The following is a 14,768-nucleotide window of genomic DNA, read 5'->3' on the forward strand; positions in this document are numbered from 1 at the left end:
TCCCTGTACTTTTCTTCCTTTCTAGTACTGCATCTTCTCTCATTCAATGGCTTTTAAGGTTCTTTCTTATTTTCATTCTGCTCCTAAGCTTTCCATAATCTCTATCTGTCTTGGCAGCCAGCCACACACCGCTTGAGAAAATATTTTCCCGAAGACTGTTCACATCCAACACATCAGAGAAAACATTTTCATGGACCAAAGAGCTATTATTTTAGCAGGAAAAAAAGACACAACAGCAGCATTTCAATATTCATCCAAGAATTCTCAAAAGAAAGAAATGCCAATAAAAATAATAGCTGTCTGTCATTTTGGGATGAAGCTATCAAGTATTAAAAAGAAAACCCAGTTTAATAATTGGAAATGTTTTTCCAAGATCCAACTAGAACTCAAAGAAGTCAGACATTTGTGTGAGCAGAGATTATATATGTATTTACACACAGGAAAGGAGATGCAATTGCAGCGCCAAAGTGTAACTCAAAAGGGAACAATAACAAGGTGCTTTTTCATTTGGTGGAAAAGGGCTAAAAATTCAAACTAGAAATAAAGTGCAACTGTTTAACAATGAGAATGTTCAGCTGGAAAAATTAGTTGCTGGGAAAAATGATTAAATGTTTCAGCTGTCGAGTTTCTCCAGATCACAATCTAACAACCTTCCAGGATTTAAGGTCAACAGAAGGGTAAGGCAGCTATGCACTTTGATATAAACGAAGACAAAGCAGATGATCTAATGGTGTATTTTGGGCTTAATGTCTATTAAAATAAATTCCATAGTAAGTGAATACCAAACCAACTTTGCATGTCTCTCCTCTTCAGTCTGGAAAGCATATTCCAGAGAGGCTTGTCATCATTGCAGAAATAAAACACAGAAAACCTTCAAAGAGGCCTTTCCTCAGAACAGGTCTTTTGCAAGTCTAAATATCTCTATTTATTTATTTTAAGTAATAATTATAAAAAGGTAGAAGACCTGAAACTGCAATGAGGGAGCAAAAGGCACAAAAAGAACCTACAACTAAACCAGAATACTGATTCCAAAGATGGTTGAAGAAAACTTGACTTTACTAGTAGACCCTGACACAAGGCAATTGTAAAAAAATTAAATCTTGATGAGAAACAGAACATATCTCTGGGGTGACCTTATAGCAACCTTCCAACACCTGAAAGGGGCCTACAAGAAAGCAGGGGAGGGACTGTTCACAAGGGTTTAGAGTGACAGGACGAGGGGTAAAGGCTTTAAGCCAGAAAAGGGCAGATTCAGGTTAGACGTTAGGAAAAAGTTCTTCAGTATGAGGGTGATAGACCCCTGGAATAGGTTCCCCAGACAGGTGGTGGAGGCCCCATCCCTGGGGACATTCAAGATCAGGCTGGATGAAGCTCTGAGTAGCTTGATCTAGTTGGAGATGTTCCTTCTTATGGCAGCGGGTTGCACTAGATGACCTCTGGAGGTCCCTTCCAGCCCAGGCATTCTGTGATTCTATGATTCTATGATATCCCTTCCCAGCTGAAACAAGTCTGTCGTTAGTAAACGTGAAGTACTCTGCTTACTTTAGTTGCTTTTAATTTCCACTCATATTGATTTCTTTCACTTTCCAGTTCTTCCACTTTAATTTTGAGGTGTCTAAGTTCCTGCAGCAAACCCTGCAAAGGAAGAACAGCAGATGAAGTAAGATTTCTCTGGTAGATATTATTTTTTGACAGTTCTGAATTAAAGATCATGCATGAACCACACAGTAATGAACACACTGAACCACCAAATTAAAAACTGTGACCTACTCTAAGAAGACAAAAACTATTTTGAAGCACGAGATAAGGAATACTTGCACAAACTCTCTACCTGAACTGATTTAAAAGTAAATATTAAAATGAACTTTTTCAGGCATATCAGTATCATTCCACCTTGACTAAATTTAAGCAGTTCCTGCAAATTAGTTTTGACATGTGATAGTTTTGACCAGCTACGACTAGGATCTGTAATGTAAATTCAAAAATGCTTTTCTGGTAGCTGCTCATGTCAAAGAATAATATGTGTTGGATTTGCTATTTTAAAGGCACAAGCAGATTATTTTTATTATGGCTCTTTTAATCTACTTTAACATTATCATTAGAAAAGGAAAGCATGCATGTCAGATCGTCTTACCTGAAACTGTATTTTATGCCCGTGTTAAGTGTTTAAGATATTCAAGAATTAAGTCTGTGTTCAGAGGACTGCTGAAGTTGATATTTGCATGAAGAAAATCAGCAAACTACCAAACCATGCTAGCATGCTGTATGTATCAAACAGACAGATCTCAACTAAGAAGAAACCAAACCACGCCAAAAATAAAAATAAAAAAAAAAACCCACACCACACCAGCACTACAGGCCTACAAGTAAAATGGATATCAAAAAACCTGAAAGGTGATGATGTCTTACAGATATCTCTGCTTTATTAAACAGACATCAATAGTGACCGAATTTGTCCAAATAACTTGGCAAGGGTGTCTGGGGTGGGGTTTTTTTTGGTAATACTTTTGACAATCTCCTCTTTCCTAAAGAAGCCATGAAGATTAATGCCAGTAACTCATAACACAGCTCTGGTTAGCGGAATTTAGTTTCTGCAAGAGAGGTCAATACACAGCTCCTGCTAAGGTGTACTGCTCGTACATCACACCGAGAACAGTTCTTCTGGCTGGGAGTCTCTACCACTGCTCTTGGACTAGATTGAGGACCATTAGGCGTCAAGTCTGGTTTCCTATCTTGTGACTTTCTTTCTTGAATTCTACTATTAATTTCCAGCTGCAGTCTACACATCTGCTCCTGTAGCTCACTGATCAGGTTCACTACTGACTGAAAACATGGGGAAAAAGGAAAAAAAGACAACAAAAAAAAAAGAGGTGAGAAAAAAAATGATGCAAAGAAGATATTTCTAGAATTGCAACAGAAAGGAATACATGAAGCACATCGAAGGCAAACTAAAAAAATGTTACGTCCTTCCCTTTTGATAAAGAATATGTGAATGGGTATAAATGTCCAATATTGCACAAAGCTACAGTTTAAATAGCATCTATATTCCAGACTAAATTATTTTGATTCTGCTGTGAAGATTAGAATTTGGCCCCTCATTTTTGGAAACTTATACAGTCACATGAGTTCAGAAACTCAGGAAAAACTGGAACATAGTTTAATATGCCGGCTCAGAGGCACACTTCTGCTGATTACATTCATTTACACATCCACTGGGAAGAAGCTCCTAAGTGCTCAGTTGGGGTCATAACCAACTCTTTCACAATTAATACACAGAATTTACCAGTAAAGTAATTCTGTTCCAGGTCTAGCATGGGTCAGAAAAATAACTTCATTACCTAGCTTGCTAGCTAGGCGGTAGCCTGACACGGAGAAAGAGTTAAGCAACACAGATAGAAGAAAACAAAGCATACCACAGAAGAAAAAGTAATGACTTTAAAGTACACTGATTTGCTGGCCAGCTTCTTGGATTTGTGTCTATCAGTGATACAAAAAAAAAAAAATCCAGCCGTAGAAAGCAAACCGAAGACAAATATTAAAATCTATGTAACATTTAAATTCCATAACTCAGTAGCAAATAGTGCTGGGTATTTTCTCAGGTACTATAAGTTTGGAGTGTCTTTCTAATAATTTTCATGTACATCAACAATGAATGTTTTGTGATTTTTCCATCTTCTCAAGTGAAATAACTTAGTTAAGATTAATCTATCTCCCCAAGAAGGGAAAAAGATTTTAGTGGATAAAACAACAGATGATATGGCTTTAAAAAAAATTTCTTCATTACAATGAACAACAGTCTTCCTGCAATCCCAACTCTCTGATCAACCAACAATCTCAAAACTAGGAAACAGCTGCTGCAAGGACAGGACACTATTCCAGCCACAACCAATCTCAAACAGAAATGGCAAAAATCCTTCTATAAGTGAAGGTAAGAGGTCTGTGAAGGAGAAACATCAACTCCAGCTGCAATATATGCCTTTACAGTTGTTTCACGTTTCAAGGTAGAAAAGGCTTTCACTTTTGAGATTCTTTCACAGCATGAAAATGTATTAACACTAACATACTGTATCTTTAATTCAATTCAGGTGAGACAACACCCCAAACCCCTGCATGGGAGTCGGTGGCTCCCTGACTCAACCTTCCTTGAACTTGCAGGTAACCATGCACTAGGTATTTAATTTTGAAGCGTCTACAAAAGAGCCACAAAACACTTCCCAAGAGCTTAAAGCAAACTTCAGATCTTCAGTATGAAAAAACAAAACCCCTAAAACTTACCCCATGCTAAAAAAGAAAAAAAAAAATAGGACAGAGGAAGGGCTGTTAAGCAAGTCGAAATAGACAATCACTTCTGCAGTCTCCCAACAGTGATAGGAGGTCTCTTGCTTATGTTCAGGCAGGCACCTGGGCTGCCATTAATCACCTGATAATGCAGCTTGCTCATACCTTGCTATATTAAGAAAACACATTTCAAAATTTCTAAGGCTTCTCAGGTAAGAGAAAAGCTACACAAACTCACTGAGACTGGATTTCAGAAACCTTCACGGCATCACTACGGGAAAAGTAGAACATTATTCCACAAAAAGGGAATTAACACAATAAAGCCAAAAGTGATGCAGTCCATTTATGAACAGCTAGTCCCCTGGCCCATGTTATATAGATACAAAAATAAATGGCATGTTAAATTTAGCATGTGCTTTTGAAGAGCCTGAGACAAGTGGCATTAAGATGGAAATTAATACCTTTGAGAGGAGGTTAGAGATGCTGGATAAAATCTTTGCTGCTAACCAAAACCAAAACTAAACCACAGCCACACAAGATCAAGTGAAATGAATCTGATACAGTAAAATTTGCTCATATTTAGAAGAACATCTTAATTAGCTTTGTTTTTCTCCAACCCAACCAGAGAAATAATTCTATAGATAAATTCTTTGTGACTGGAAACAGCTGCTGTGAAATGTGCCAACACAAAATCAGAGTGCAGAGCAAACATGTTTTGCCTGAATTATTCTGCAACGTTACATTTAATTTTAAACTTTTAAAAACACGGTATTATATTTAGAAAAGGCAGGGTCAGCCATGAAGTGTAATTAAACAAGCTGTTTAAAATGGTTTAACTACTGGATGCCTCTGTAATACATGCTCTAGGGTGAAAACTGAGGACTATTACTTCTGATAGTAGCCAATCTATCAAATCGCTGTTCTGCTCATCTTTGTCAATCCTAAATTCAGTCTTGGAAGCAGCAGCTGGCCAGCTTCTGTCTACAAGAAAGGCTCTAGCTCTGTCAACCATAGCTTTGTTCCGCTTATATAAAATAGGAATTGCAATTTCATTTGAAGCACTGAACACTGTAAAGGCATGTTGTGGTACCCAGACATTCAGAGATACAACTACAGCAAGATTAATTTCATTCAGTCACTGTCAGTTTGGAGAACTGCCTCACTGTGAAGCACTTAAGTTACCACAACACAACTGTGTAGGCATAAACAAAAGCAGACTAAAGGTAGACTGTTTGAGTATGCAGGAATGGTTTATTAACTAGAAAGGTGCAGTCAGGAAGATGTCCAAACTATTACCAAATTTAAGCAGCAGCTGTATACCTGATAATATAAAGAAACACGTTATTAAATTTCATTCTAATGTTTGAAATCGTGCTTGTATTGAAAAATTTGTAACACTTACAGTAAAAGGAGCTGAAGCACGTTTAAAGCATTAGAAGTCAAGCAAGCATCCAATTTGATTGAAAGCAACCCTGTTTAGCTTGACAAATTGCATTAATGCTTATTTAAGACAATCTGAAATAATCTTCTTTAAAAAGGCTCAACAATCAAACCAAAAATGCTGTTTCCCCCCCCCCCCCCAACTTTAAACACCCATTTCCCCTGCTTTGTATACACAGGTTTGTGACTTTCAACAGGCGGGAAATCTAATCACACCTTGGAGTAGTTAATAATTCAGGGCATACTTAACACAATGATTCTCAGCTTTTCCATCAGATTAGAATCCTTTTCCATCTCAGCATCTCAGCAGTAATGTTTCCTACCATTAGCAATGCAACAAAGGCTTCCAAGGCCAATAAAACTCAGCTTTTCCAGCCTTGGCAGCCACACACCGTGTTGCAGCAGCAGCAGAATTTCACAGGTCACAGCCTCACCGCAGCACAAGCCCAGACCTACTGCATCCTTAGAAGCCCTGTCACTGCAAACACAGCCCAGAGCTCTGCTGCCTTCCAGGAGCCAGGCTGGCTGGGCATGTCCTGCAGCAACTCGGGCAGCCTCCTCCTGGTGCCGGGCAGGTAATGGGGAGTGCTGGTGGCCCTCCACAGCCATCAGGCTGCACGGGCCTGGTCAGATTGCCAGGCACTAGGACACTGCTTAGGCCTTCTGTACAAAGCACCCTGACAATTCTGGGTGAAAGAGCAGGAGAAGGCCACAGATGGTAAAAACAGCAGCTGGTGCCGCTCTGGCTTGCAAATGCTGCCAGAAATTGCTCTCTTTAAGCTATCTTTTAATCTCTAAAGAAGACTTCAGAGGGTAAATAAGTCAAAAAACAAACACACCCCAAACGTATTATGTCACTGCAGGTAAATTACTTATGCATAATTATCAAACATTCCACTAGCAATGTTATGGAAAGTAAACAGCTTTCTAACACTGCCTGGATTTCAACTTCTCTTAAAAAACACAGAACATAAAAGTCTTTTTTCAGTCCCCACTGTTTAAATTTTGGGCCTAGTAATCCTCCCTTGCCAGGTAATCCTCTCCTGCTAGTTGGTCCCCTTATAGGACCACTGAGTAGGGTATCACATGGCAATTTATATGAGTTACTCTCTTCCATAATCACCTTCCTTCCCAGTCCCCACCTGCTGCTCACTACCATGAAATAGATGCTGCTCATGAGATTCCACTTCATACTCTCTTTCTTAACCAATATGGTAAAGCCCAAAGCTTCTTTGATGTCCACATCTGAAGATGACTAAGGACTAAAATTACCTCCAATGTGTGTCTTTTTTTTTTTTTTTATCCTACTAATTATTATGTCACCAGAATGGGAAAGGCTTATTTGAGGAAAATGCCCTGCACCATGTCTTTCCCTCCCAAGTGCCATGAGTTCATTAAAATCACCAGCAGTGATCATCTAAGTGTTTGTAACACCCCTCGTACTACTGGGCTGACAATCTCCTCTGCTACATAAATGAGGAAATAGAAGAGTTCTGGTAGGCATGACAGTCCAAATCCTGTGCAAAGGAAAGGGTTAAGTGAACACCAATTGTAATGTATGCTTCTGGAAGTGCCTTTGTGCCTTGATTAAAGCAAAACAGCAACCTCTGAAGTATAATGAGAGGAAAAGAAATCACATCCCCAAAATGCATAATCATATTCCTCACTGATTTCACATGATCAATGATAGAGACTGTGCTATGCTGGAAGCATGGAAAATCCTACTGCATGCTGATTTCATCTCAAAAGCTCAGGTGTATGACAGCATACCACAGACATGATAGAAACAAAAGAAAACAAGCTAATGAAAGACGCTCACCTCAGCTTTGTTCTGTTTCTCTTCATATTCACTCTGTTCCTTTTCCATACCAACCAGCTTAATCTTCAGGTCTGAAACTTCAGCCATTAGATCTAATTTCTGAGTCTCTAGTGATGTTCGACTTAGCAACTCCTGAAAGCAAAGCAGAACATTTTCTCCAGTTATATCTGAACACTGACAGAATGCTACATGATATTGGCAGACCCATAGAAAAGTCTCTATCCCAGTGTTTAATGCTTTCAATACAAAAGCAAAATTACTCTCTTCTTCCAAAGTCATACTTGCTATTGCTTTACAGTGAAAAAAACACAGCACGGTGGATTCGATTTCTGCTTGCAGGAAACGCAGGCAATCTTAATATTACAGTGAAACATCTTGGAACTTCTTATCATGTGTTATTCAATAAAGTATGTATTACAGAATGAGCACCTTAAGCAGAGTACCAAAGACAAGCAACAGTTCTGAAGTCATGCTAACAGTACTTGAAAGTTTACACCATGTAGTACTTGTCAGCTTTTGAAGGCTACACATTGTGGATGGAACAGCAGTGAATGAGAACCAGTAGACGCCTACTAGAACCTAAAAAGCAACGTCTAAACTGGTTTACAATATAAAGGAGAAACAACTGGCCATGGCTTTTGCTTGCGTGCCTTGAGTTTGTTTTTTAGATTGCAGAAAAATGCACTTTGGACAGAGTGATAGATAGCACTCTGGAAAATATTCAATAGTCATACCTAGTCATACTTTCACTTCATCTTTCAGTTTTCAAGAAAGCCAAAGCAAAAAGTTTTCAAAAATTTAACAGAGTATATTTTATATATATATACACACAATGCTTCTTTTGGCCTCCATTTTCAAAGAGAAAAAAGAATCCATCCCGGAGCTTAAGTCTTACTAAAAAATCATTATCTAACTTTCCAAGTGCCTAATTAATTTTTGTAAAAGAATGTAGGTTTCTAAATGGTTAAAAAAATTTATGGCAATTCAGAACTCACATTAGTGTTTTGATCATAAGAAATACACTGAGGAACCACAGCAGATTCTGCTTTGAATTACACGGAAGCAACTTAACTGAAGTTGCCATAGTTATTCTAGATCTACATTCATGAGTGATCAGAAATGGCTCTGTCCATCACCCTTTTTTATCTCTTCCTCTTTCACAAACTACACAGTAGTTGAAGCCAAGGAAGCCACAAAGGTTATTTTAAAAATTATACAGTTAAAGTTTGCTTGAAACCCAAATCTGCTCTACACGTAAATTGTTCTAAGCTGGTGGGTTAGGGTTAGGGTTACTGCCCAAATTAAAAATAGTACTAAACTTGCATCTGCATTGCAACATCAATTCTCTAAGCCACCCACTATTCCCAGTGCGATGCCCATTCCCGCTGACATTGACAATGATATTTGTGTACGGACAGGAAAATAAACAGAAATAGAGCCTCATGGTTGGTTTTGTTTTGTTTTTTTCCTCTTTAAATTGAATAAATCAAGCATTAATCAGGCAAAGATAGTGCACTGCCTTTTTTATTGAGAAACTCCAAGAGGCAGTGACCTAATGAAATCCCAGGAGTAGCTGCTTTCCACAAAGGTGATAACAAATTACAATTATAATTACGAATAACTCTTCTATCCTTCAGAAAAACACTAATTTACACTAGTTCTAGAGGTACATTTCAGCTTAGACTGGAATAAGCTCTGAACAGCTGTCAACATAGCAGAATTCTCCAGATTAAGATGTAGCTATAAATGAGAACTTTGATATGAACTAAGGCCACTGAGCATCAAAAAGATTAACAGGATGAGATGACTTTGGCCCCATGGACAGACTCTATTCACTGTTGAACTGAAATAACATTTAGATTTTTTTTTTCTTTAATACTGACATGATATTCCATGATACTACAGTAAAATTTCTTAATAAAAGCAAGGAGAGACAGCATCCCTCTAGAGAGTTTTGATAAAAGATCCATCCTTTGAGTGACCATCCAGCATTACTCCTTTTCTTAGACACCCAAATTACACTTCATTATGCAATGGAAAGTAATACCTTACTCCTCTCAGAAGAGTTCTGTAGCTCCATGTGAACAGTAAGGCCCTGCCTGGTATAATTGAGTGTGGAGGCAGCCAACGGATTTTTATTTTTTTTAATCAGCTCAAACAAGGTTTTATAATTTGCTGGAGAATCACATTTTCTGCTAGCATAAACTGGCATAAAACTCTTGCCTTAAAATACACAAACCAGCTAACTATCCCTAGCTTGCTTTCAGTGGGGCTGCACTGATTTAAAACAGCTGACAGTTTCTCTTGCATCTAGAGAGTCTAACTTCTGCTTTGAAAGAAAGTGCCATTTAAAGTAAATGTCCCCTCTTGAAATGGCAACATCTGGAAGCAATTATTTTCATCTTCAAGCAGATGCTCACAGCGAACAGTTCATTAAGAATGTGACCCATTTTGTTACAGAGAAATTATAGTGTACTTCAGTGGTATGATGCAACTTGAATTCAGCCAGAATAAATATGCAATTGTAAGAAAAGAAAATACACATTTATGTTATTGGTTTTAAAGCAAAAAAAACCATAATATAAGACAGGCAAAATGGGCTGTAGCAGCTTTAGGAGGACCTTAAAGAGCAGAAATACAGAACAAAAATAGAATACATCCTAGGGAACCTTATTTATAAACAAGAGACTTGTTTTTAATTTTAAAATGTACTATAAGTCCAATTTTATTTCTCAATTTTTTTTTTTTTTTAAACTCAACTTTCAACTTCAAAAATTATGGAAAAAAAGCTATTTTAGAGTATAATGACAAAGATGAGTCATGCAGAAGCTATAATATGCACGTACTAGACAGATCAATGAACAGAAAACTATTTCCAAACAACTATATTTTTAAAATTTACATTGTATACTACACTTTAAAAATATTTAATCATGTTTTTCAATATTCCCAATGAAACTGAAGCACATGCTTTATATATCACTTTCATGTTTTGTTCTCTTGGATATACATAATTCCTATAAAGCAGCTGGGAAAATTTAACATGACAGAAAATAGCTTAGGAAAAGCTTTTATCACAACTATTCACACAACACTTCTCTAGGCTGCCACCTGCAAGCACAGAGAATTCCAGGATATTTAGCACTCCACAAAACAGAAGAAGTAATCATGCCATTCACTGATTGAGAAACCATAAGTAAGATTTTAGTCAAGTAAAGGGGGGAACTCCAAAGATCCCATTTCACATTTTTGAACTGTATGAAATACAACTCATAGAACTAAGAATTTTCACCCTTATTAAAATAGTTGAGACAGACAAACCGACCCACCCAGCTACCTACCTGGGAAGCAAAATTCAGCGAGCACCACCACTAATGAGGACTGCACTTTCAAGTGCTGTGTGTCAGCTGTGGTAGAAATAAGATATTTGCTTAACCAAAAACACAGCTGAGCACAATGTACATGTGTAATCACCATGAAATGGTGCAAGGCAGTAGCAGAGAGTGAATTATAGCCCTCCAATTCATCATTTGCCCATTATATAGTTAAGCAATGGAAAGGACAGAACTTCTCCTTGCACTGCCGATTTGAACAGCCCTTTGCATACGCCCAACAAGCAGCTTTTGTGTCTATGTTCACTGTAAAATAACAAAGCAGTGTAATGCTCACCTGTACAGATAAACTGCACAACTTGAGAACACCCCCAAAACCTTATGCCTCACAACCGGAGCAGCACAGAACACACTTCAAAATCTGAAACACTAAGCTCGCTGCTGGCAAGAAGTTACTGTATGCTATAAACAAGTGCTGAAATTCATCTAAGATCAGATAACTCGGGCAACTGGAAGTTGAAGGAATGATCCTTGCTGGCCAGCAAAGTTTCTGAGAAGCAAACAGATACACGCCAGATTTACATCTTGCAACCAAGACAGGATTCTAGCTCCTCTGAGTATAAGACAACTGCAAAACCAGAACAGGTACATACTAAATTGTGTTGGATTCAAGTTCCTACTCTCATACAGCTCCTCCCTGCATTCTTTTAATCCACTGTTTTTTAAAAGCTTCTCCATTCTGCTTCACAAAGGGCACTTTCCCCTGCTCCTTGCACCTAGGCAGAAATTGGCCATAAACTGACACAAGAAACAGAAATTCATTCCTGTTTGCTCTCAAGCATTTCAGTTTTTATGTGTATGTTTAAGACAGAAAGAATCCTAAAGCCAAGTGCTTTCTACTTTGCAAGAGAATTTACAGGATAGAAGCCACAGTCAGTGTCCACATAACGCCACCATCTCACATGAGTCCCCTGGGTTCCTTCTCGCAGTTACACGACAGAAATAATTTGGAAGGTAGGTCCTAGAAATGTCAAACCATGTTTAGGATTTGAAACAGGTCAGGTACAGGACGACTGCCACATGGAGCAACATTTTGACTGGCAAAGCAAAGTGTACACTGTTATACTTTACACCAGATAGCTTCAATGGGAACTAGTATCTGTTAAATAAATCAAATGAAGCACTGGAATAGCAAAATGGTAGCTAACTATCCTTACTCATTATAATTGCCAGAACAAATGCTCTTTAGAAGAACTGCGGGGGTGAAATCTGTATGCGCAGAAAACTCACTTTTCAACCTGGCTTAACAGAGCTGGCAGTATTGACAATACAGATTCCACAGCACCAATGTGTTTACATCATGTGTGGCTGGCACTTTCTATTAAGGGACAATTTAGGCTACTTTACAGAGCAAAAATTACTTTTCCTTTCCAATTCTAGTCTACATTTGTACAGAGTACAAAAGAAAGAAAAGTTGATAACAAGTTGATACAAGGTTTCCCCAAGGCTAACATAACATAGCAGATGTTCAAGACCCTCTCTTCTCTTAAAAAAAGATGTATTTCTTAAAATTGTTTGGAAGAAACTACTTAGAAATGCCATAAACTAACTTAGAAAAAGACACATACGCATCACTGTTCTCTAAAATTGGCTGTAGTTTTACACTGTAAAGCAGCTGATACACTGGAAATGGACTGTCACAGAACAAATTGTCTTCACAGGCTAATTCTAGGAGAGCTTTTTTTTATTTCAAGACATATTCACTACCATGTGCTAAGAGGCAAGGCAGGTAACTATTCACACAGGCTGGCATTTCCATATCCTTTACACATTTTACAGGAAAACAGAGATACCACTAGAAGGCAATTCAGTGAGACCAAACTAGTGTGTTGCTCCTGTTCATACTCCAGAACAATTTCCAACATTTACTATGCAGTATGACTAGGGAAATGCGTTTCTTGGCCCAAACCAGAATCATACTTCAGCACTGATTGAAAGCTTTTCCATTGACTTTGATGAGTTTTTGAAAGACCTACTTTGTTTTAAAGAAAGAAAATGCAAACAACTTCAAGATGAGAAATGCTTTCTCTTGATTACAGCCTGTAGTGGAATAAGTATCCTTACAAAAGAAAAATGCTGAATTTGACACTGTAAGCATCACATCTCATGAAAACATATACATGCATTATCTGCAACTGTGCACACCAGGGCATCTCTGCATCTGTTACACAGGATTCTCTTGTTTCTCAAATGCTGCTGAGCTCTATTTTCTTTGGCTGCAGATTCATGAACAGTTAGGTCAAACGCACATCTCACCATTGCCCTTACGCCATGCCTTGACCTTTCCATGAGCTGTTTCAAGTCGCTAACCCAGCAGAAGAACATCCCCTTCTTTTTAAACCCTAAGTTAGTTTTCTCCTAGTCACCAAGGAAAAGTCTGATGAGCATGAGAGTCAGTATAAAATAGCTTAACCTTATTTTCTTTTGTAGCAGTAACCTTCAGATTGGCTCAGCTCATTTCCTGAAAGTTCACATCCAACTTAAGCGATATTGCATCATCATCTTAGAGTAATACAGAATCATGATTTCCTGCAAAGAGGCAGCAGTATCTGCTGTTACTATTCTGCATTCAAGATGTCCACCCTAAACACTGAAACGCCATTTTATGCAATTTGTAAAAAGTTTATTTTAGCTGCCGTTTCAGAAGTGTTTCCATGATCACTTTGTAGCAGGGTTCAAAACAACTGTGCATAAATCATAAGCCAGAAGGATTTCAGCCAGTAACCACACCCTGACAAAGCGGACAAGTCTCTGCTAGCATAGATTCAGCAAAAATTTTTTGCAGGGTAGCATTACATACCCTTTCTGTTGTGAAACTACCAGATATCATCATTAAATGACCTTCAAGTGTATGATTTATTGGTTTTATTTTAGCATTTTAGGCATGGAATTAAGAACCATTGCATTTATCTTAGTTCTACTAATACACGAGAAGATTCTTCAAGCTAGGGCACTTAACTTCATTGTTCCATTTTCCAATTAGCAGAAGCAGTTGACTTAATTTCACAAAGGTAAACATCAGTGGAGTTCAATATATTGTAAATAAGCAAGCAGAAACATGAAATAAAATTGGATTTACATGCACCTCAGGAAGATAATACAATTCTTTCTGAAAATATTTGTGTGTCTCTGGGAATACTTATATAGGTATATAGAGGCAGATAACTTTTCTTATTAGAAATAAGTTAAGTTGGCTGTAAAAATAAATAAGCACTGTCTTGAAAGACCCACTAAGTATTTTTGACTGGAAGACCTCAAATGCCAACACTAGCATCTTTCATCTCTGCTAAGCATCCTGAGTACTTGTACAGGCCACTGGCACCTGCTGGCTGAGAAGATCAAAACCCAACTTCCACAAAACCTGATTGACCAATCAGTCTGTTGAAGTCCCTCAGGACAGATACTCACTCTACTTTTGACTAATTAACTGCAAGAAGGCCTATTAGCCCCATATCTTACATGAATGTCATAAACGCCACACTATTGGCTCATTCTCTTCTCTCCAAATCTCAACTCACTCTCTGTAGAGGACAATCATTTCAACAAGATGAACTGAGAAAACCTTCAAAACAAATTACAGGCAAATACGGCCCTCTGCTGAGCCATAATAAATGTAAAATTTCTCTAACTGCTGAGATTTTGAGAGATCTAACTTGGGTTTCCCATATGTTACTGTCTACTGGGGGATGTAATTGATATGAGAAAGACACCACTACTACCATTCCCTCATCATCCTTTAGTATTTCACTTAATTTGCTCTTTCAGTGAGAAAATAAATTTTAAATATCTCAGTTCCATACTGAATTTATTATTTTAATTTTGGTTCAGCTATTGAAAGT

General features: G+C 37.9%; 1 protein-coding gene across 1 annotated transcript in view; it reads right to left on the reverse strand.

Moving 5' to 3' along the window:
- PPFIBP2 (PTPRF interacting protein, binding protein 2 (liprin beta 2)) overlaps positions 1 to 14,768 on the reverse strand; it is a 79,596-nt gene that overhangs the window by 23,758 nt on the left and 41,070 nt on the right. Inside the window, exons 5-6 of the mRNA XM_008938540.1 lie at positions 7,538 to 7,669; positions 1,543 to 1,635 (exon numbers count right to left, since the gene is read on the reverse strand). Of these exons, the coding sequence (XP_008936788.1) occupies positions 1,543 to 1,635; positions 7,538 to 7,669 (225 nt within the window). The remainder of the gene's footprint in view (positions 1 to 1,542; positions 1,636 to 7,537; positions 7,670 to 14,768) is intronic.

This window comes from Merops nubicus, unplaced genomic scaffold, assembly GCF_000691845.1.
Source record: "Merops nubicus isolate BGI_N331 unplaced genomic scaffold, ASM69184v1 scaffold39784, whole genome shotgun sequence".
Classification (NCBI taxonomy): Eukaryota; Metazoa; Chordata; class Aves; order Coraciiformes; family Meropidae; genus Merops; species Merops nubicus.